The sequence below is a fragment of the Quercus lobata genome, chromosome 7, assembly GCF_001633185.2.
Source record: "Quercus lobata isolate SW786 chromosome 7, ValleyOak3.0 Primary Assembly, whole genome shotgun sequence".
NCBI lineage: Eukaryota > Viridiplantae > Streptophyta > Magnoliopsida > Fagales > Fagaceae > Quercus > Quercus lobata.
Window position 1 is genome coordinate 9,726,060 of NC_044910.1, and position 24,780 is coordinate 9,750,839.

The 24,780-nt window shown below is 33.2% G+C and overlaps 1 protein-coding gene across 7 annotated transcripts; it reads left to right on the forward strand.

The window, feature by feature from the left end:
• Positions 1–7,762: 7,762 nt before the first annotated feature.
• Positions 7,763–20,589, forward strand: LOC115952293. 7 transcript variants are annotated; one of them, XM_031069397.1, is made up of 4 exons: positions 8,703–8,831; positions 8,863–8,868; positions 10,974–11,098; positions 11,225–12,834. In XM_031069397.1, exons 1-4 carry the CDS (start codon positions 8,810–8,812, stop codon positions 12,677–12,679), a joined length of 1,608 nt encoding a protein of 535 aa, XP_030925257.1. In that variant the 5' UTR covers positions 8,703–8,809; the 3' UTR covers positions 12,680–12,834. The 7 variants fall into 7 exon arrangements, 2 of the variants coding, with proteins under 2 accessions (XP_030925257.1, XP_030925258.1); XR_004083333.1 differs by lacking the exons at positions 8,703–8,831; positions 8,863–8,868; positions 10,974–11,098; positions 11,225–12,834 and adding exons at positions 7,763–7,835; positions 16,971–17,095; positions 17,224–18,183; XR_004083330.1 differs by lacking the exons at positions 10,974–11,098; positions 11,225–12,834 and adding exons at positions 16,971–17,095; positions 20,441–20,589 and having other exon boundaries at positions 8,703–8,868.
• The last annotated feature ends 4,191 nt before the right edge of the window (positions 20,590–24,780 follow it).

The window sequence follows — 24,780 nt, forward strand, 5'->3', positions numbered from 1 at the left end:
AAAGGTTGTCCATTGTGACTTTTTTTTGTTAACTAACTTGCAGTTCTCATTCTAGTAATGGTCATTTCATATTGAGAAACATATCTAGCCATCATACTGTTATGTCTTTGATCATAACATAATGATTATTGGGTTTGGAATCAACTTAACAATTGAAATCTGATCCCTAGGAAACAAAAGAAAGTTAGTGACCCATGCTTGTTATTCTATCTAACCCTCTCCTCCCATTGTCCTGACTTTCTAACACCATATTCTCTCTAACCTGACCTTCTAACAGTATACTCTCTTTTTGTGATAGCTTCCTGTTGTTATTCCCTATGCTTGCTGATCTGAAAGATGATTTAAGTAAAGAGATTTGTTAGCTACCCATATATGATTTGCTAGTTCGTTCTTCTGTAAGAAAACTGTATGTGATTTGGGTCCTCTCATATTTAGCTTCTCTACCCAAGTAGGAAAAATGGTGCAAGGTGATATTTCCTAGCTACCCATGTATGATTTGCTTGTTGGTTCATACAGCTGAATTTTAAGGGGGTACCAAATTGAAAGTGATCCCAAAATGGTACTTTCATATGAATCAATATAGACCATAGAGTACACAACAGTCTAACATGGGGGTAATGCGCTATAGCCTCTTTGTGGGAGCCTTTTAAATTCATTTTGCTACCTAGTGGGAGACTCTGCTAATATTCATACATTCTGTTCTTAGAGTGAGAGGAGAGCTACCATTCTGACAAATGGGCACTGAAGAAATAAGTGATCAATCGTCAAGTCTCCAATTCCCTGTTGCAAAAGGCACAGTTCTTTTGGGGAAGTGTGATAGATCAATTAATGAGTTCTTTCCTGACTGGCATAGAGTTTTTCACAAATTTCCAAATAAAATTGTTACTTTGTAAGGGATTTTATGTTTCCAAAGGCATTGCCAATGGAATTCAGCAGAATTCTGGGTTGCACCCTGCCTCTCTCTCTCTTGTGTTTGTATCAATTTATAAGCTTGTCCCATTGTGTATTCTCCTGTTCAACAATATGGCCAAATCAATTGATCTTCTTCATGTGTGATTGAATGAACATTTTGCAGAATGTCCAAGACTGTGTTTCTATCATAGAGTTGGATTAACCTTCCTTCATTCCATCTGTTTGTTTCCATTTGGTGTTGACCAATGAGCATGATTTAGCAAAATGTTCTACACATTGCCCACTTGCCAAACATCCTCAATGACAGAGTTCCCCTCCTATTGAGGATGATTTTCCATGATTCCATCCCCATGAAGCGGATGACTGCACCTTAGAATTAAACAGTGGGGAATTGCTAGATACTTAGCTTGATAAGTTTGTGCCAGAAGTGAATTTAAGTATAAACCATGTCTTAAATTGGTTTTTCATACTTGTTTGCTTAAGGGTAGCACACTTCTTGGAAATTGCTTCTTGAAATTTAATTGTGTAAGTCACTCATTGGAATCTTCGTTCTCTCTCCAGTTTATGGATTGTTTAGTTTGGTGGAAAAAGGACAATGGAAAATGAAGGAAGGAAAATGGGAGTTTTCCCTTGTTTGGTGTGATGGAAATTGGGGCGGGTGGAGTTTTCAAAAAGAAACACTCTTTTTTTTTTTTTTTGATGGGAAAGAAACACTCTTTAAGTGTAGTATTGATTGGGATTAAAACTTAAGTGCAATTCTTTATTTGTTGTACCTTAGATTCTCCAATTGAATTCAACAATATGGTTGTATTGATCAACAAATCACATGGTCAAATTTAATTGTTTTTAGAAAAATGGTAAATTTTTAGTACATTTTCTTATGTGTAGTACATTAGGTTCCCCGATTAAATTTAATGCAACTATGTGTTTTTGAATTAATTTTTTTTAGAAAAGATAACATTGTTTGGGTTTTATTAATCAAAGCAATCATGTATTTGAATTTAAGTGAGGAAACCTAACATATTGCACCTAAGGAGTTGTACCTAAATTTTGCCCTTAAAAAAGATAGCAATGTTTTTTACTACATTCATCAATATAAGTTTATACAACCATGTGACTTTCAATTGAAGAAATTAAAGTATAACAGTTCAAGAATTATATGGTTGGCTGGGTTTCTTTAGAATTTTTGGTGTTGTTGTGAGCTGAATTAGGTGTATGATAATTGTTCAAAGAAAATTTATGGGTTTGTTCAAAGAAACTTTCTGTGGTTGGCTGGTTTGCTATTGTTGTGAGCCGAATTGGTTGGTTTTTTTTTTTTTTTTTTTTTTTTTTTGCGAAAACACTCTTTGGTTCAAGAATTATATGGTTGGCTGGGTTTCTTTAGAATTTTTGGTGTTGTTGTGAGCTGAATTAGGTGTATGATAATTGTTCAAAGAAAATTTATGGGTTTGTTCAAAGAAACTTTCTGTGGTTGGCTGGTTTGCTATTGTTGTGAACCGAATTGGTTGGGTTTTTCTTTTTCTTTTTTTCTTTTTTTTTTTTTTCGAAAACACTCTTTTGGTCCCTACATTTTAAGGTCACAGTCAATTTGATTTCTATATTTTCATAGCAATCAATTTAGTCTATATTATTTTTAACTTAGAGTCTTTTTGGTCCCTACTTTTGACTCACTAATAAAAAATGTCTATGTGGCTAATGGTGTGCTTTGTTAACATACACGTGGCAAAATATATACATATATATATATATATAAAAATCAAATAATTAACATTTAAAAGATCACATAAGCATTTCAATAACAATAGAAAAAGCCATGTTAGACCAAAAACTAACCTAGAAAAATTAATTTAAAAAAAAATAAAGAAAATGATTTTTTTAATAAAAAATCTTCAATTTCTTTAATTTTCTTGTGCATTCTTGCACTTTCCTAGCTACCAAACATAGTCAATAATACGCCAATCTATAAATCCCTACCAAAATAAAATCCCCATCTTCTAGGAATCACCTCTCTCTCTCTGACCGAACCCCGACCTCCATGGCATTTTCCTTCATTTCTCACCGGGAAGCTCTCTCAACAAACCTCTCTCTCTCTCACTCTAAAGTTCTCTCTATCTCACTTTCTCTTATGCTCTCACTCACACAACCCAAACCTCTAATCGGGCCTCCATAGCCGATCTAGCAAGCTCGCACCACTACCATCTCCAATGATCATTTCGTTCCTTTGCCCTTCCTCACTCTAGCCTTAACTCTCTATCTATTTCAGCTAAACATTCTACTCTCTCTCTCTCTCTCTCTCTCTCTCTCTCTCTCTCTCAAACTGGTGTCTAGAGGAACATCTATGTCACGTGGCTCAAGATATGTGAAATGGAGGTTGTCAAGGTTTCAGATCAAAGAGTGTGAAATGGAGGTTGTCAAGGTTTCTAATTTGTGTAACTAGGCAACAAGTTATTTGTGAATAGAGGAATTTATTTTATGGGTTGCGATTTTGTGATGTCTGTGTTTGATCGCTGAGAACTTGTTCTTGATTGGGGGTTTGATCGGGTTCTTTTTGTGTGTTTGGTTTTGTAAGGGGTTGGTTGGGATTTTGTAAATAATTTATGGTATGAGTTGCTAATCTGTAATGTTTGTAAGGGATTTTATTTTGGTTGGGATTTTCAGATTGGTGTTGTTGGTTGTGTTTGGCAGCTAAGAAAGTGCAAGAATACACAAGAAAATTAAAGAAATTGAGGATTATAAAAAAAAAAATTGTTTTCTTTTTTTTAAATTAATTTTTCCATATTATTTTTTGGTCTGACATGGTTTTTTCTGTTTTTATTGAAATGCTTACGTGGCCTTTTAAATGTAAATTATTTGATTATATATATATATATATATATTTGTCATGTGTATGACAACAAAGTACACCATTAACCATGTAGGTATTTTCCGTTAGTGAGTTAATTATAAGGAGTCAATTGATTTTAAGTTGACAATAACAGGGATCAAATTGACTGCTATAAAAATGTAAGTATCAAATTGACCATGACCCCAAAATGTATGGAACAAAATAGTGTTTTTGCCCCCCCCCCCCTTTTTTATGTGTTTTGTTTCCAAAGAAAATTTATGGGTTCATTGATAATGAGATTTTTGGATTTGCTAATTTTCTAGGTTTGTTGATCATCTGTATTTGTAAAATTTATGGGATTTGCTGAATTTTGGTATGGACCAAAATGGTGTTTTCGCCCTTTTTTTTCTGTATGTGTTTTATTTCCAAAGAAACTTTATGGGTTTGTTGATAATGAGATTTTTGGATTTGCTAATTTTCTAGGTTTGTTAATCTTCTGTATTTGTAAAATTTATGGGATTTGCTGGATTTTGGTATGAATTGGTTTGTTAGAGTGTCAAGAACATTGCAAAGAAAATGTTGTGAATCTGTGATAATTTTTATTTTTATTTATATAAGTTTTTTTATATTTAGATAATTATTTTAATTTTTAAAATTATTTAAGTGATATGTTGCAACTAATTGACATGGCACTTTTTCATTGGATGAAATATACTCAGGTGACAATTTGACTTGGCATTTAACGAACATGTAAGCAAAAATAGATGGAAGGGCTACTAATGCAAATAGAGGAAAACTTTAAGGTGTAAATTCAAATTCTAAAAATTCAGATGTAAAATCTAAAAATTCTCAAACTTTAGAAGTGTATTTTACAATTTACCCAAAATATTTTTAAAAAGTGATGTCGCTATTTTTAAAATTTAGACACGTTAGTATCTCATTTAATATTTTAATATTAAACATGCCAACAATGCAAACTGTTTACCGCCTAAAAAATTTTCTATTAGTGAATTAAGAGTAGGGATCAAATTGACTGTAAGTTGAAAATAACATAAACCAAATTGTTTGCTATCAAAATATAGGGATCAAATTGAATTTGAGTCCAAAATATAAGGACTAAAATGATATTTTTGCCTTAATTTTTTCAAGTTTTTTTTTGGCTGGCATGGATTTTTCTTTTTCACTAAAATGCTTGTGTGGTTTTTTTAATGTTTAATCATTTGATTTTATATTATTATTTTAGCCATGTGTGCACCAATAATGTAAATCATTTGTCACGTAAGTATATTTTGTTAGGAAGGGATCAAATTGATTGCAAGTTAAAAATAACAAGGACCAAATTGAATGCTACTAATATGTAAAGATCGAATTGACTATGACACTAAAATATAGGGACCAAAATGATATTTTTGCCTAAAATAATAACAACTAACTATTACAAAAAAAACGTCTAAATGGTTTTTTAGTGATTAGTAACACATTAGTGGTAAAATTTGTAATATCTTTGTATCACTCAAAATAAAATAATAAAACATAAACAAGGAAATCCAACTTTGTGCAATAAGCACTGCCCTTTTAAAAAACCCAAGGTGGCCATGACTCCCCCCTTAGCATTTCTAGTGATTCAATGCATGTTAAGAACAAAAGGAACAAGTAATTTGATTGTGAAATTTTCAAATTTTTAGTTTTTTTAGAATCAAAATTTTAATTTATTAAGTGATATAATATTGTTGAAAGCTATTATAGGTGTTGAGAAATTATAATATAAGCAACTAATCAATTTTGCTTATTAGAGGCTCTAGATATTATTAATAACATTTGACATGATTAAGTACACTAAATATATTTTCTCAAAAAAAGTTTCACCAAGTATAACATTCAAGTTTGAAGTTTGGAATAATCAGTTTTTTTATAAATTATTGAGTAGAATTTATGCAAAGATAAAGAAGTGATTAAATTACAAAAATTATAATATCCAAGTTTGGAATAATCAAACTTTTAAAAGGATTGAGTAGAATTTAGGCAAAGATAAAGAATTGATTAAGTTGCTCAGACTATATCATTCAAGTTTGGAATAATCTTTGAGTAGAATCAATGCAAACTTGCAAAGATAAAGAAGTCAGTTTCTTTAAAGTATCTTTGCCTTTACATTGTTTTTTAGTTTCTTGGTTATTAAGAAAGAATATATAAAGAGGTGGCAAGAATTACAGACCATAATTTCTTCTTCTTTTTACAACCTTCTTTCCTTTTCTTTTCTACGACAATCTAAAGTTTATATTTTTCAAAAACAGAGAAAATGGAAAGGGGAAACCAAAAATAAAAAACGAAAAACAAGGGCCTGTTTGGTACGTATGTTTAAACATCAGTTTTCAATTTTTTTGGAAATACGTGTAAGTGAAAAAGTGTATAAAAATACTTGTAATGTTGTTTAAAAACTGAAAACATGTGTTTAAACACATGTATCAAACGGGCCCCAAGCTTCTAGTACTAAATTATTACTCCTAACAAAGTCATAACACTTATAAATCAAAAGCATTAAATGTACTAAATGTTCAAGTTACAAATTAATTACAGTTACTAATCTACTTTTCTAAAAGAAATTAGTTAAATTAATTAAACTGCATATTTAGTATCTAACCTTTATGCTATTTGTCAATTTTGTCTCTAACCTTTCAAATGTGTCAATTGGAAAAATCTTATCCAAACAATTTGAACAAACTATTAGACTTTAGAAACTATTGTTAAAAAAATATTCTAATAAATTCAACTTTTAAAGATGTATAAAACCCAAAACTCAATTACTAGCTACACTATCAATCACCAAGAAAATTTTGTGACAAAAAAGTAAAACCTTTTAGACCAAAGTCACAATGTTCATTAAACCCAAATTTATTCTCCATCAGCCTCTTGCAGACCGCAACTTCTCCAATGCTATATGATCCTGCACCAACTCCAAACACTTTTAATACACCTTCAACTCCTTAATCTTTTGTTCCCTCCTCCAACTCCCATAGAATCGCTAGTCTTCACTCACTTAACTCTCGTCCCTCACTGTTCTCTTTGGACAAATTTGAGGTGCCTTGAAACAATTGAAAACTGAGTAATTAGGGATTTTGATCCCAAATCTCCCTTGCTTGCACGTGAGTGAGTTTTTGAGTTATTAAAGTTCTTTGTTTTTTTAATTTAATGCTGACATGCAGAAAATGTTTCAGTCTATGTGGCATCAAATAATATTTTATTTGGATCATTAGTCACATAAGCATTTTTTATCTTTCGCTTAATGGAATGGACCATTTTGACACAATAGTAAACAGTTAAAGAGTAAATGACACATTTAAAAGGTTAGAAATCAAATATGTGATTTATCTATATCTTTATCAACATTTATACATTAATAAATATAAAAGATAATAAAATAAATTGAATTAGTTAAGTCATATAAGTAAAGCTAGGGACATTAAATTTTCACAACACATCCTAATATAGTCACACAAATAATTAATGCAATATGATACAATATATGATGCTTCTTGTAGGTGTTGAATATATGTCATTGGCATTGATGTATGATAACTTTGATTCTCAAAAAAAAAAAAATTACTATCTTATCACCAAGAGCCGTGTAACTCAATTGGCACATCTTGCCATTTTAGTGTTTCTAACGTAAACATTCAATGTTCAATTTCCCCTTCCCTATTATAACTATTGAAGTATAAATAATACTTAAAAATACTATCTTATCACTATTTTTTTTTAAGCAGCCATTTGTGTTCTAGTGAACCCTAGGAACATAAGAGATAGAATTTCATGCATGTGTAACCAAGATAGAGATGTGTAAAGAATAGTAAAAGAAAAAGATAAGACAAAAGAGAAAGATAAGTATATATATCTAAGCAAGTAAGCATCAATTCCTTGTCTAATTGCTTCTATTCTTTCTTTTGTGTTGGAGAATGTTTTATGCCAAAGACATAATAATCCTATATATAGAAGAAGTTATAGATGAGTTCCACATGAACTTATCTTTGAAAAAATTAAAATTAAGACAAACTTGGAAGTTTTCCTAGGTGTGTTTTGAAGTCAAAATTGAATTATTCTTATGGTAAGTAATGATGGTTGCTTTTGCAAATTTGTTTATACTTACGTGTTTTTCTATTACTTTTCATAAATAGTAAGTTGATTTACTTGCTTAAATTTTGTTATATATGTTAAATGCAGTACAATTTTAGGCTTATTTATTACTTGAATTAATAGTATATTTTTGTGAGATATATTATAAATGATGCTATGGATACAATAAAAAGCCACAACACATGAAAATATTTTGGATGCCCCAAGCATTTATGTAGTTTTGTCCAAGGGAGTAATAATGGTGGATTGGTTGGTGGTATTAAAACTATAATGTTGGAACTTTTATCGTGCAAGTATAATGTCTTTTTTTAGTACGTGAATTAATATGTCAGTAACCTATTACTTGGGAGTTCGAGCTCCTGCATTTACCTAGTCAAAAAAAAAAGTATAATGTCTTTTTTTATTATTATATATATAGAATTAATGTCTTACTATCATTTATTCCTAGTTTTTTATGCCCCTTATCTTTAATTCCATAATTTTATATTGGAGTGTGAGACCACCAAAATCAAAATGAGAGGTTATTATGTTGAACTTTTAAATGGAGACCCGAATCAAATTCAAATCCTTAGTTGTCTATCTTTTAATTAAAAAAATACCCTTTGGATTAGAGTATTAATAGCAAATACCAAAAAAAACCTACCGTTTCTATATAAAAAATTTCAAACATGCTCTTATCAAAAAAAAAAAAAAAATTCAAACATGCTAGCAATGTTCCAACTTTAAAATGTTACAGCCAAATGTTATAATATTTAGTATTATTTTATTTTATTTTATACCTCTCTTTTCCATTTTTCTCTCTCATTCGGCTGCTCTCCTTCTACTCTCTCTTCTATTTTCTCTTTTCTCTCTCAGACACCTCTCATCTCTCTCCTCCCTTTCTCAGACATCTCTCCTTTCTCTTGTCCCCCTCTGATGGGGTGGCTGTGATTCCTGAGGAGTCCGATGGTGGTGGGGGATCGTGGTGGTGCTAGTTGTTGTGGCGGTGGATCGCGGTGGCTGGGGTCCGTAAATCCTCCATTTTTTTTTTCCTTTTGAGCTCTCCCTCTCTTCGTTTTTCAGCCAAACACCTCATTTAAATTCATTTTCGCACCGATTAAACCAGAATATCTTCATTTTCGGTTGATATTTGGTGGTAGTTGTTGAACTGCCGGTGGTGGGCAGGGCTATGGGTTTGTTCAGGTTTGATTTATGGGTTGTGGGTGATGGCTATGGTCTGGCTCTGCTGGGCTGATTTTCTATTGATTTGTGTTTGATTTATTTGGCAACTTTGGTTTGATAATGGATTTGGTTTGGCTATTTTGGGTTTGATGTTTGATTTGTGTTTAATGTTGGATTTGTGCTTGATCTGTTGGGTTTTGAGAAGAAAAAATGTTGAATCAGGGAGAGAGTATGTGAAATCTGAAATGAATGAAAAAGGTTTTTTATTTTTTTTTGTTTTGTGTATTATTTTAATGAGGTGTTAATATTATTTTAATTAAAATAGAACATCTATTAAAAAAAAATGAAGTAAATTTTGGTGGGTTTAAAATTTTGGTTTAGCACCGCGGATGATAGTGTAAGAGCATTAGCATTGGAAAATGCTAATGCTATATGTAAGGTATATTTAGCATTTTAAGTTTTAAAACATGCTACATCCCGGAATGCTAAAGACAACTATGCTAAATTTTTTACAATACTTGCTACAGTGCAATTCTATCTTTAGAATTGCACTGTAGCAGTATTCTAAAAATAATAATACTATTTTAATCATATTTTCCCCCGAAATTTTCTCTCTCCCTCATTATTTCTGTTATCTTCTCTCTCTCTCCCTTTCTCTCTTTCTCATCTACTCTCTCCTCTCTTCAGAACCGAACATCTTCCTCCTCCCACCATCAACATAACACATCACAGTGGAGGAAACGTTGATCTGGGTTGATCAACGATGGAGGAAACGTTGATCAACGCGGCGGCAGTGGCGGCGGTTTCTGGGTTTTGATGTCTGGGTTTGGGTTGATCTGGGTTTTTTTTTTTTTTTTTTTTTTTTTTCCTGTTGTGATCGGGGTGATCGGCGGTGTTGGGTTTTTGTTGGTGGGATTTTGGTGTCTGATTTGGGTTGATCAACGCGGCGGTGTTTGGGTTTTGATCGGTTTGATCTGGGTTTTTTTTTTTTTTTTTCCTGTTGTGATCGGGGTTGATCGGCGGTGTTGGGGGTTTGTTCCGGTGGATTTTGGTGTCTGGGTTTGGGTTGATCAACGCGGCGGTGTTTGGGTTTTGATCGGGTTTGATCTGGGTTTTTTTTTTTTTTTTTTGTTGTGATCGGGTTGATCGGCGGTGTTTGGGTTTTGTTCCGGTGGGATTTTGGTGGTTGATTTGGGTTGATCAAGCGGCGGTGTCTGGGTTTTGATTGGGTTGATCTGGTTTTTTTTTTTTTTTTTTTTTTCCTGTGTGATTGAGGTTGATCGGCGGTGTTTGGGTTTTTGTCGGTGGGATTTTGGTGTCTGGGTTGGGTTGATCAACGCGGTGGTGTCTGGGTTTTGATCGATCGATCTGGGTTTTTTTTTTTTTTTTTTTTTTTTTTTTTTTCTTGTTGTGATTGGGGTTGATCGGGGGTGGTGGTGTGGTGATTGATGATGGTGGAGCCGTAGAGGTGGAGGTGTGGTGTGGTGTGGTGGTGGTGGTGTGGTGATTGGTGATGGTGGAGCCGTTGGAATTTGGAAAGAAGTGACGGTTGGAAAGTAGCAGTAGAGAAAGATTAAAAAATAATATTTTAATAAGAATAGAGTTTTGGGATGTGAAGGTATTGTAAAATAAAATGGTATAATGATAAAATGAGTTTTTAGAATGGTAAAATAGGATAGCATTAGCATTTTCCAATGCTAATGCTCTAAGCATTTTATTTTATTTTTTAAATTGGTGTCCTAAACAATCAATTTTCGGTATAAAAGGATGAGCCATACTCCATTATGATTTGATGATTTTTATAGAAACCTAAATGCGTCTGGTGAGACTGAGAGAAGCAAAAAGAATGCAAAACTTGAGATTCAAATTGAGAGAGTGAGAAAGAGTAATAGTGAGTGTGAAGAGAGGGAAATAAGAGATTTGACGGTTGCTATCTCTCCTGCAACAGTGACGAGTTTCTTCGAGGGCTCCCTGTACGGTTTGGAAGCCGGTGGAAGCTGCTCCAGTGGCGACTTAAACCAAGATAAAGATGATTCTAACACTGAGAGTGGGAATGCATCTATTTTGAGTAGTGTAAGCTTATCTCTCTCTCTCTGTATGTTTGTTTTGCTCTGTGATATAGATTTGGATTCAGTATGGGTAGCACCCAGCCCTGTTCTATTAAGTTCTTATTTTTTAACCAAATTGAATGTTGTCTAGAGGATGGCGCTTCAACACTTTTCTCATCCGCAGCATCCGTTGGTCTTTAATGCAAACGAGAGAAGTGGAATTTCTTGTCAGGGGTGTTGGGAACCAGTATGGGGTCCTAGCTATAGTTGTATAACATGCAAAAATTCCTATCATCATAAATCATGTGCAGAACTTCCCCTTGAGTTGCACCATCCCTTGCACCCAAATCATCCTCTTATTCTCCAACCGATTACTCTTGGCGATGAAGAATATAATAAATGCATAGACTGCAATGAATTTCGTTTCCAATACATTTATCATTGTTCCGATTGCAACTTCAGTATTCACAGCGGATGTTCTTCTTTCCCACTCACCACCAAATCTGCAGTCCACAAGGACCACGACCACTCATTGACCCGCATTTGGAAGCTAATGAAGTTTACATGCGACTTTTGTGGCAAAGAAGGCAATCTGCCCTTTCTTTGTGTCCCATGCAATTTTGGTATACATACAAGTTGTGCTGCTTGCCTACCCACAGTCGAAGTTACACGTCACAAGCACCCTCTCCAGCTCACCCATTCTTCAGAAACCCATCAATCTAATTCTCGAATTTGTCTACTCTGTGTTGAAAAAGTAGACACACATTGGGTTTACTATTGCTCAATATGCGATTTTATTGCCCACCTCCGTTGTAGTATGAACCCCAGAAATAAGGCGTACAAAAAACTGGAGGAACTTGTAGAGGAGCAGCTCCATCTATCTGTTGTCTCAACAACTTATGAAGTCAAAAAATTCACTATGGGGGAGGATGGAGCCAAAATTGCCACAGAAATCAAACACTTTAGTCACAAGCATGATTTACAGCTTACTGACGAGGTTCCGAATAACATAAAATGCAACGGGTGCGTACGAGACATTTTCTCTCCATTTTATTGTTGTGCTCAATGTAACTTCTTTCTTCATAAATCTTGTGTAGAATTACCCAAATTAAAACAACACCCACTTCATCGACACCCACTGACCCTCAATTATGAGAGCTATTCTTTTGGTTGTGGTTTTTGTGGCCAACTGTGCAATGGCTTACGCTACAGTTGTCAATTATGCAACTATGATCTCAATGTTCAATGTAGTTTGATCTCAGACACCCTTACTCATGCCTGTCATGAGCATCGTCTTTACCTCTCCAACACAAACACTAAACAGGAGTGTAGTAGTTGTGGTGAGTATCGATACCGAGTATTCCGTTGTGCCACTTGTGAATTTGTTCTAGACTTCCGATGTGCTGCACTACCACAAACCGCATGGTACAACCAACATGAACATCCCTTCACACTCTATTGTAAACCTGAAGATGACTCGGGTGAATACTACTGTGATATTTGTGAAGAAGAACGAGATCCCAAGCAATGGTTCTATTACTGTGCAGATTGCAATTTTCCTGCTCATCTTGAATGTATTCTTGGGGAAGAACCAAATGTCAAGTAACACATATAATGACCACCATTTGGAAGGTACTACACATTAATTTGATTGTCACCCACAAACAATTACTATCATTGAAGAAATAAAGACTCCCGTCAATGCCAAAAATGATCTATCAATTTGCGCACTATAATTTCAACGTTCATTGTAATTGTTTATAAAAGATAAATGTTGTCTTGTTTGTATATTTATCATTTAGGTTGAGCCTTTAGTTCTTTTCCCTTTTTTTTTCTTTTTTCTTTTTTTGATGTTTATTAGTTCTTTATTGTTGAATCAATTTTTTTATAAATTATTGAGTAGAATTTATGCAAAGATAAAGAAGTGATTAAATTCCACAAAATATAATATCCAAGTTTGGAATAATCAAAATTTTATAATGATTGTGTAGAATTCATGCAAAGATAAAGAATTGAGTAAGTTACTCAAACTATAACATTCAATTTTGGAATAATCTATTGTTTTAAAATGGTTGAGCAGAATCAATGCAAACTTGCAAAGATAAAGAAGTCAGTTTCTTTAAAGTATCTTTGCCTTTACATTGTTTTTTATTTTCTTGGTTATTAAGAAAAAATATATGAAGAGATGGTAAGAATTCTTATGGACCATAATTTCTTCTTCTTTTTTCAATCTTCTTTCCTTTTCTTTTCTATGACAATCTAAAGTATATGTTTTTGAAAAACAAAGAAAATGGAAAGGGGAAATCAAAAAATAAAAAGCGTAAAACAAGCTTCTAGTACTATTTTTTTTTTTTTAATATACAATATAAAAATTCTACTCTAGCCTAATCTTAATATACATGTGTGTGAAACTCTTTCCTGAAAACTTGAACCCTAACCCTTATCCCTCACACCCCACAAATACTTATAAAAGAAATTATTACTCCTGACAAAGCCATAACACTTGAATCAAAAGCATTAAAAAAAAAAATCTACTTTTCTAAAATAAATTAGTTAAATTAATTAAACTACATATTTAGTATCTAACCTTTATGCTATTTGTCAATTTTGCCTCTAACCTTTCAAATGTGTCAACTGGAAAAATCTTATCCAAACAATTTGAACAAACTATCAGATTTTAGAAACTATTCTTAAAAAACTATTCTAATAAATTCAAATTTTAAAGAGGTATAAAACCCAAAACTCAATTACTTGCTACACTATCAATCACCAAGAAAATTTTGTGACAAAAAAGTAAAACCTTTTAGACCAAAGTCTACAATGTCCATTAAAACCAAATTTATTCTCCATCAGCCGCTTGCAGACTGCAACTTCTCCAAATTTGAATACACCTTCAACTTCTTAATCTTTTGTTCCTCCACCAACTCCAAACGCTTTGAATACACCTTCAACTCCTTAATCTTTTGTTCCCTCCACCAACTCCAAACGCTTTGAATACACCTTCAACTCCTTAATCTTTTGTTCCCATAGACTCGCTAGTCTTCACTCACTTGACTCTCGTCCCTCACTGTTCTCTTTGGACAAATTTGAGGTGCCCTGAAACAATTGAGAACTGAGTAATTAGGGATTTTTATCCCAAATTTCCCTTGCTTGCACGCGAGTGAGTTTTTGTGTTATTAAGTTCTTTGTTTTTTTAATTTAGTGCTGACATGCAGTACATGTTTCAATCTATGTGGCATAGAAATAATATTTTATTTGGAATATTGTTAGCCACGTCAGCATCTTTCATCTTTCACTTAATGAAAGAACCATTTTGACACAATAGCAAAAGGTTAAAGACTAAATTAACACCTTTAAAAGGTTAGAGATCAAATATGTGGTTTATCTATATCTTCATCAACATTTATACATTTATAAATATAAAAGATAATAAATTCAATTCAATTAGTTAAGTCATATAAGTAAAGCTAGGGACATTAAATTTTCACAACACATCCTAATATAGTCACACATATAATTAATGTAAAATAATACAATATATGATGCTTCTTGTAAGTGTTGAATATATGACATAATTAGCATCGATGTATGATAACTTTGATTCTCAAAAAAAAAAAATTTACTATCTTATCACCAAGAGCCGTGTAACTCAATTGGCACATCTGGCCCTTTTAGTGTTTCTAATGTAAACATTCAATGTTCAATTTCTTCTTTCCTATTATAACTATTGAATTATAAATAATACTTAAAAATACTATCTTATCACTATTTTTTTTAAGCGGCCATTAGTGTTCTAGTGAACCCTAGGAAAATAAGAGATAGAATTTCATGCATGTATAACCAAGATAGAGATGTGTAATAAATGAATGATAAAATAAATTGTTAGTATGTACATGTATAGGAAAAAAAGAAAGAGGAAATGTTAGTATAGAGTCTAGATATGGATTAAAAAAAAAATGAAGAAGATAATAATAGTAAAAGAAAATGATAAAACAAAAGAGAAAGATAAGTATATATATATCTAAGCAAGTAAGCATCAATTCCTTGTCTAATTGCTTCTATTCTTTCTTTTGTGTTAGAGAATGTTTTATGCCAAAGACATAATAATTCTATATATAGAAGAAGTTATAGATGAGTTTCACATGAATTTATCTTTGAAAAAATTAAAATTAATGCTAACTTGAAAGTTTTCCTCAGTGTATTTTGAAGTCAAAATTGAATTATTCTTATGGTAAGTAATGATGGTTGCTTTTACAAATTTGTTTATACTTATGTGTTTTTCTATTCCTTTTCATAAATAGTAAGTTGATTTACTTGCTTAAATTTTGTTATAGATGTTAAATGCAGTACAATTTTAGGCTTATTTAGTACTTGTACTTGAATTAATAGTATATTTTTGTGAGATATATTATAAATGATGCTATGGATACAATAAAAAGCCACAACATATGAAAATATTTTGTATGCCACAAGCATTTATGTAGTTTTGTTCAAGGGAGTAATAATGGTGGATTGGTTGGTGGTATTAAAATTATAATGTTGGAACTTTTATTGTGCAAGTATAATGTCTTTTTTTATTATTTCATATATAGAATTAATGTCTTACTATTATTTATTCCTAGCTTTTTATGCTCCTTTTTCTTTAATTCCATAATTTTATATTGGAGTGTGAGACCATCATTCAAAATGAGAGGTTATTAGGTTGAACTTTTAAATGGAGACCCGAATCAAATTCAAATCCTTAGTTTTCTATCTTTTAATTAAAAAATACCCTTTGGATTAGAGTATTAATGGCAAATACCAAAAAAACCTACCTTTTATATATAAAAAAATTTGACACATGCTATAGAAATGTTCCAAGTTTAAAAAGGTACAGCCAAATGTTATACTAATATTTAGTATTATTTTATTTTATTTTATACCTCTCTTTTCCATTTTTCTCTCTCATACGTCTGCTCTCCCTCTACTCTCTTTTCTATTTTCTCCTTTCTCTTGTCCCTCTGTCTGATGGGGTGGCTGTGATTCCTGAGGAGTCCGATGGTGGTGATCATGGTGGCGCTAGCTGTTGTGGCGGTGGATCGCGGTGGCTAGGGTCCGTAAATCCTCCATTTTTTTTTTTCCTTTTGAGCTCTCCCTCTCTTCGTTTTTCAGCCAAACACCTCACTTAAATTCATTTTCGCACCGATTAAACCAGAATATCTTCATTTTCGGTTGATATTTGGTGCTAGTTGTTGAACTGCCGGTGGTGGGCAGGGCTATGGGTTTGTTCAGGTTTGATTTATGGGTTGTGGGTGGTGGCTATGATCTGGCTCTGCTGGGCTGATTTTCTATTGATTTGTGTTTGATTTATTTGGCAACTTTGGTTTGATACTGGATTTGGTTTGGCTATTTTGGGTTTGATGTTTGATTTGTGTTTAATGTTGGATTTGTGCTTGATCTGTTGGGTTTTGAGAAGAAAAAAATGTTGAATCAGGGAGAGAGTATGTGAAATCTGAAATGAATGAAAAAAGTTTTTTTTTTTTTGTTTTTTTTTGTTTTGTGTATTATTTTAATGAGGTGTTAATATTATTTTAATTAAAATAGAACATCTATTAAAAAAAATGAAGTAAATTTTGGTGGGTTTAAAATTTCGGTTTAGCACCGCGGATGATAGTGTAAGCATTTTATTTTATTTTTTAAATTGGTGTCCTAAACAATCAATTTTCGGTATAAAAGGATGAGCCATACTCCATTATGATTTGATGATTTTTATAGAAACCTAAATGCGTCTGGTGAGACTGAGAGAAGCAAAAAGAATGCAAAACTTGAGATTCAAATTGAGAGAGTGAGAAAGAGTAATAGTGAGTGTGAAGAGAGGGAAATAAGAGATTTGACGGTTGCTATCTCTCCTGCAACAGTGATGAGTTTCTTCGAGGGCTCCCTGTACGGTTTGGAAGCCGGTGGAAGCTGCTCCAGTGGCGACTTAAACCAAGATAAAGATGATTCTAACACTGAGAGTGGGAATGCATCTATTTTGAATAGTGTAAGCTTATCTCTCTCTCTCTCTGTATGTTTGTTTTGCTCTGTGATATAGATTTGGATTCAGTATGGGTAGCACCCAGCCCTGTTCTATTAAGTTCTTATTTTTTAACCAAATTGAATGTTGCCTAGAGGATGGCGCTTCAACACTTTTCTCATCCGCTGCATCCGTTGGTCTTTAATGCAAACGAGAGAAGTGGAATTTCTTGTCAGGGGTGTTGGGAACCAGTATGGGGTCCTAGCTATAGTTGTATAACATGCAAAGATTTCTATCGTCATAAATCATGTGCAGAACTTCCCCTTGAGTTGCACCATCCCTTGCACCCAAATCATCCTCTTATTCTCCAACCGATTACTCTTAGCGATGAAGAATATAATAAATGCATAGACTGCAATGAATTTCGTTTCCAATACATTTATCATTGTTCCGATTGCAACTTCAGTATTCACAGTGGATGTTCTTCTTTCCCACTCACCACCAAATCTGCAGTCCACAAGGACCACGACCACTCATTGACCCGCATTTGGAAGCTAATGAAGTTCACATGCGACTTTTGTGGCAAAGAAGGAAATCTGCCCTTTCTTTGTGTCCCATGCAATTTTGGTATACATACAAGTTGTGCTGCTTGCCTACCCACAGTCAAACACTAAACAGGAGTGTAGTAGTTGTGGTGAGTATCAATATCGAGTATTCTGTTGTGCCACTTGTGAATTTGTTCTAGACTTCCGATGCGCTACACTACCACAAACCGCATGGTACAACCAACATGAACATCCCTTCACACTCTATTGTAAACCTGAAGATGACTCGGGTGAATACTACTGTGATATTTGTGAAGAATAACGAGATCCCAAGCAATGGTTCTATTACTGTGCAGATTGCAATTTTCCTGCTCATCTTGAATGTATTCTTGGGGAAGAACCAAATGTCAAGTAACACATATAATGACCACCAGTTGGAAGGTCCTACACATTAATTTGATTGTCACCCACAAACAATTACTATCATTGAAGAAATAAAGACTCCCGTCAATGCCAAAAATGATCTATCAATTTGCACACTATAATTTCAACGTTCATTGTAATTGTTTATAAAAGATAAATGTTGTCTTGTTTGTATATTTATCATTTAGGTTGAGCCTTTAGTTCTTTTCCCTTTTTTTTTTCTTTTTTCTTTTTTTGATGTTTATTAGTTCTTTGTTGTTGAATCTAGTGTGTTATTATGGCTGTCTATTGGTATTAGGATTGCTATGTTTTACCCCACAAAACAATTAACGTGTTGTCATATTTATTAAAGTGGGGTTTTAATTGTATAATCAGCCTTATTAAATCTTTCTTCTCAAAAAAATAAGCTTACTAAATCTTCATTTTACCTACCACTACTAATCCATGCAATGCACCAAATTTATACAAAAACAATAGTACAATCATCTATTATTACACATAATTAAAATTTCCTTCAATGTTAACCAACCAAACAATACAATTAAATGTAGCTTGTGCCAAATTCAAAATTATAAAAACAGAAATAAGGGATGGAGAAATCTATGTTGTAGCTTCGTGAAAATACATACATGAACAAAAAGATTACTACAACTACCATTGGTCCATTAGCATTGAAATTATTTTCATGATCACACGTTAAATCTCACCCATGTATGTATACTGCTAATAAACAAATTGTAATAAAGATTTAATCATCTAAACCTTGATTAAGTAGAGAAGAAAATACGACACATTTGCACTGTAAATAAGAATACATCATATCTATTCAACATAAAACATAGAGTGATGTAACAAAACTACGCAATATGCTGTCCTACCGCCCAAAACTACGCAATGTGTGGATAAGTTGTGCAGAGACTTTCTATGGAAATCAACAGACAGCAAGAAAAAAATGCGCTTAGTTAGTTGGAAGAAAATCACCAAGACTAAGAATGAAAGAGGTCTGGGCCTTCAAGCAGCTAAGAAAAAAAATACTGCTCTTCTAGCCAAGCTTTGTTGGAGATTCCATCAAGAGAGAGATTTTTTATGGGTTCATGTCCTTTCCCATAAACACTTGAATCGTAGAAGGAAGCTCCAGTCCAAGTCTAGAATCTACTCCACGACTTGGTCCGCTCTCTTAGGTGAAGAAGTTATCAAGAATGGTATTAAGTGGATAGCAAGTAAAAATAGTTGCTTATCTCTCTGGTTTGATAAATGGATGAGTAAAAGGCCTTTAAGAAGTCTCATTGTAGGGCCTCGCAATAGAGGGGAGAAAGCCCTTCTTCTCAAAGATTTTATCCAACACAACCATTGGGATTGGGAGAGTATTTCCTCTGTGATCCCTCCTAATTTGCTGCTGAAAATAAAAGCAACACCGACTCCCTTATTTGCAGATGGTAAGGATCGTATCTTTTGGGCTTTCTCTCCAAGTGGAGAGTTTGAGCTTAAGGAGGCCTATAGATTAGCTTGTTCGCAGGCGAAGATACTCCCCAAGTTGGCACCTTTATGGGAAGTCGGGTTTGGAAAGCTGCCACTCTATCCAAAATCAAGTGCTTTCTTTGGCAATGTGTTCATCGAAGCAGTGTTAGAGCCACATTGGGACCAAGGGGGCCTTTGCCCTCCCAAATTTTTTTTTAAAAGTCAGTAGATACTAGATATATATATATATATATATATATATATATAAATAAAAGAGTTATCTCTCCTAAAAAGAAAAAGAAAAAAAAGTATAATAGTTATCCATTATTATAGCCCCCTTCCGGTTAATTTTTTTAAAATATATTTATGAATACATTTTGGAAAGAAGAAGACTTGTGTAAAAATTAAGGTATAACAGTTCAAGAACTATACCTAAGTTTTGCCAATTACTACTTCCTTTTATGGCTTAAGTGAACAAGGGATGGGAAGAGATTGTGGAAAAACACTTGTTTCGTTGTTTGGTGGGTGGGAGGAAAAATGAAGAAGGGGAAAAAGAGATTTTTTTTCCTTGTTTGATTGGTGAAAGTGAAGGAAAGGGAAGGGAAAATTAATGATACGATTTTCTTTTCCTCCAAATCTATTACTCCCTTTCTTTCCAATTTGAAAGGGAAGAGAGAGAGATTAAAAGTGAATGTTTAGTTTTTATTTTTTTTATTTTTTAATTAAAAACTGATTCATAATATAAATCATTTCTTTTCACTTTTACCTACTAACCAAACAACATGAGAATAGAAACTTTTTCCTTCTCTTCCCATCCCTCTTCTTCCCCATACTCATTTTCTTTTTCTTTATCTCTGTCTCCATTTTGCCAAACATGATGTAATCCCAAATCTTGTCAAACAAAAGCATAAGGCCTAATTGGGGTTTCTTGAATGTCAATGTGCAGATTCTGATATTGATGTGAATCCAAGTTAAGCTTCCAAATGAAGTGTTGGCTAGTTTGGCGTGTACCCAAGTTGGCTACTTTGTCATTGTCTCAAGATCCCCTTCTATGTTGTAAAGCTTTATGACTTATGATGCTTTTCAATACTTTAGTTTTCCAGATGTAACTATAACTGGTTTTATAGTTTTTTTTGGTTAATCTTATCAATTATTGGAATATTTAATCTTGTTTACTTATAATTTGGATTAAATCCGTGTATCACATTGGTATAGTACTATGATACTATCTCTAAATAATAATAATCATGTCCAACATGCTCTGATTGTGTTAAATGGATGCCCTTTCCCTTTCTTTTTCTTTTTTTCCTCATGAACTCATACATAAAATTTAAAATAAAATAAATAAAATAAAAACCACATACAATCAACCCAACTTGACACCCTAAGGGTTCTTTTTTTTTTACAATATACCCAAGCCCAAATAGAAATAAGGATCCTGGACCCTATACTTGTTGTTTAGTGGACTAAACTTGGTTCACCGCAGCTATATTAGGCTAATTACGAACCAAGTTGTGCATAAAGACGTGGGTCTTACAACACATACACATCCATACATACAAAATATATATGTATTGTACAGTAAAGAACAGTAAAGGAATAGTAAAAGGTAAATAAAACATTAGGGATCCTTAGAAAATAAAATGATATTTCATGGTATTAAGCTTTAGTACATCAGGTTTTTCTCCACTAAGATATGTCATGAGATCCAAATAAGTTCAAAAGTCACAGACTTAAATAGCTCTTTCTAGGCTTCTAAGACTTGTGAGGTTTGAATCCCCTTGAATCCAAGTGTAACCTCTAGTGCCTGTCTCAAGATCCCTCATGGTGTTTTCCCTTTTTTCTCCTTTTTTGAATTATAAAGGAGTTTTTTAAAGTATCTTTTTGCTCTAATTCACTATTGTTGATGGCTTTTACGGTTGGCTCCATCCTTTTTTATAATGCCTTCCTAGGGTTTTTGGTATATCACTGATTCCCTCCATTTGTTGTCCTGGGTACTAGAACCAATGTTGTGTCAACAACATTAGTGGTTAGTCCTTTCCTTATTTTGTCATTATTTTCCCCTTTTGAGGTTCCCCCCTAAAAGTCCCTAGTTGACCTTCCTCTCTTGGGAGGTCTTAAGAGCTAACTTTCAATTCTCCTTTTTCCAAAGCTTCTAGATGCTACTTTTCAGACCCACCTTTTGACTGCTTCACCTTTTGTCATTTTCTCTAAATGGACAGATTCCTCTTTATCAGACTGAAAGATCCTCAGCCACCTTCCATCATGGTCCATCTTCCTGCGTTACCTGAAGTACTAAACTTCTTTTCATGAAGTGCTGATTTCTAAGTCATCAGCCCTTTTTCTGAATTATGGGCGGCTGATGGGACATATCCATCCTCACTCTCTGTGTTCATGGGCATGCTCCCTTGAGCTGTCCCCATCCCAACTGATCTCCTTCTACATACCCCGAGGATCCCAGGTTTTTCGGAATCCCCAGGTGTCCTGTTTCAACTCCCTTTCTAAGATCCTCTGCAAATTTCTCCCACAAGGGCTAGGCTGAGCTTCCTTTTTTCCTTTTTCTTTACTTCCTAAGGTACACATTCATGGGTTTGGTGCTGCGACTTAAATAATGCTCCCAAGTGCAGGATTGTCGCGAAGTAATAACTCGATAAGTCTGAGGTTGTATCCACAAGGAAAAGGGAATTGATTAGCAAATCACAAGAGAATAAAACTAAAATAATAAAGTTTAATTGAAGAGATTTTTGATGGTTTAGTGAAGGTAATTTAAATTGAGAGAAAATAACAATATATTAAGGCGCTAAGGTTTAGGGATCCACACATAACACATCTATTAATGGTCTTAACAATATTTATTTTATAACTCAACTGAATTCATACGAAGGATGATCTTAGTTGGATGATTTAACAATAAAAACTCAAGAATTAATTGTCTAAGGTAGTTTCATGCAATTGATTGATTTTAGGCACAAAAAAAAACTAGTGAATTAGTTCACAGGGAATACTAAGCATTTAACGTGCCTGGAGTCTAAGATAAATCAAAGGATTATACAAAACTAAACACTTTTCTAGATGAGTAAAATAATCAAAAACATAAAAACATAAGCATTAAAACCAATAAATAATTGTTAAGAACATACCAATAAACGGTTGGGTTTCACCCCTTGCCTTAGCAAGGCTTCTAGCAAGCCATAACACAAGTAGAACTCTAAAAACTATAAAGAAACTTTAAGAAAACCTAAATTATGTTCTACAGCAGCTCCCTTCTAAATTTTGCCCTAAAAAGCCTTTAAATAGATTAAAGAATCCTATTACAAGTTAAATTCCCGTTTAGAGAAAATCTCAGCTTTTTAGGCTTCATTTAACTGACGTTTTTGACCCATTTAACTTCATAATTAGGACTTTTGGTAAACTAAAAAGTTGTAGCCCTTTAAGTTAGCTTTCCAGCCCAACTTGAATCATCTATATTGGATATCTGAGCCGAAAGTTATGCTCCAAATACTAACTGGTGTGCAAGCTAGAATATTAATCCGAATTGGACTTGGATTAGGTGCAAATTTCCTTCAATTCCTTACTCCAATTAGACTTGAATTTAATTGGGTTAGCCTTCTTTGAATTCATCATGGCCCTTGTAAAATTAAAATCCATTAGCTTTCTTCTTTGCGCAAATCCACTTATTTAATTTCATTATCCTACAAAAAACAAATTCACACATTAAAATTCAATTAAACACAAAATTGATTATTTAGCATTATTCCAAAATCAATTATAAAATTCATGAATTAATTCAAAATAAGTATGATGATGCTTTTCTAATAATAATATAAATATGCAAAATTAAGCTACTATCATTTGGACCTCTTCCTACTTATTTTAAGTAGTTCTTAACTGGCGGGTTTGGGCCTTGCCCCTTCTTTAAAAGCCCAAATGGTTCTTAAATTTTCCAATTTTGTATTGGTTTGGGCCTTGATACAATACTTGTGATATTTTGGACCTCAACACACCCAAAAAAAAAAGTCTCCAAATCTCAAGTTAGGACTTAGAGAAAATTATACCACCTCAACATTAAATTGATATGGATAGCGGACCATATCAAATTATCTATTATTTAGATTCAACGATTTAGTCTTGGGCTCTTTAGAGCCTATTTGGATTGAGCATCATCCATAACTGATAACTCATAACTCAAACTCAAAATTTTGAACAAAATGGTGAGACCCATTTACTGTACTGCGTCAAAACAGTCCAATGCCTACCGCGTACCCCTTCTCTCTCTTCCTTCTCTTTCATTTTTTTCATTTCACGCCAATAACATAAGCACCCATAATCTACCGATTACAACGAACACCATAAAGCAAAGCCACCCAACTGAAAAACCAAACCCAATAATCCAACCAAAACTTAGGAAAAATAAAGCCCAAATCACACACAAATCAGCCATTAATTCCACAAATGATCAAACAAAACCATGAAAATTTCAAGCATCCATTAACCGCATCAATGCCATATAAGCATCCCAAAGACTTTCTTGAAGGAATAATGGTAGGGTTATTACAAATTTTACTATATGAAACTTACAAACCGATGTGTAACCAATTATCAAAACACATTTCAAAGATTTATTATTTAGTAATTGAAGTCCATCAATTGTATACATAGCTACTTCAGTTTATACAGTAAAACTTTTAGTACTTAATAGTATTTTCCTTTTTTGAAAATTTTTCATAACAATAGAGCTGCAAGAATCAACATAAATATCCTCAGAATTGCGAGAGCTCAAATGAGTTATATTATTATTAAGCTAAACAAGCTCACCCTTCCTAAGTTCGAAGTAGTTTTACCACTAAAGTTGCTTGAATAAAAGTATTACCATGGCATTTACTTCGCAATAATGCATCTCATTCTTCATGAATCAAGCAAACCAGGCTATTTAAAAGAATCTACTGGCTAGTAAGATATCTCACTTGCATTATCTTTCATAAGCGAACTGCAAACTTTTATTAATCTCAACGAAACTATGTGGGATAAAGCATCAGGAAAGGAAAGCAATTGAAATGTGATCCAGAAAACAAACAAGGCTTCGAAAATTAAAAATATATTTTGAAATCGGCTCTTTTGTAAGTTTGAATAACAAACAATTGCTCTCCTTAATTTTTTTCCCCCTTCTAGTTATTGAATACAACCCAATATCACATCCTTCAACTTGCAATTTATTACAAGTGTGATTTTTTTTTCTCTTCTTTTTTTTTTTCTCTTTTGATAAATACGATAAAATTTCAACCTATG

Coding starts and splice junctions, on each gene's coding strand:
- LOC115952293 (XM_031069397.1), top strand. CDS start 8,810: ATGGTGGTGGGGGATCGTGGTG. Junction 11,099..11,224: donor ATGCATCTATTTTGAGTAGT/GTAAGCTTATCT, acceptor AATGTTGTCTAG/AGGATGGCGCTTCAACACTT.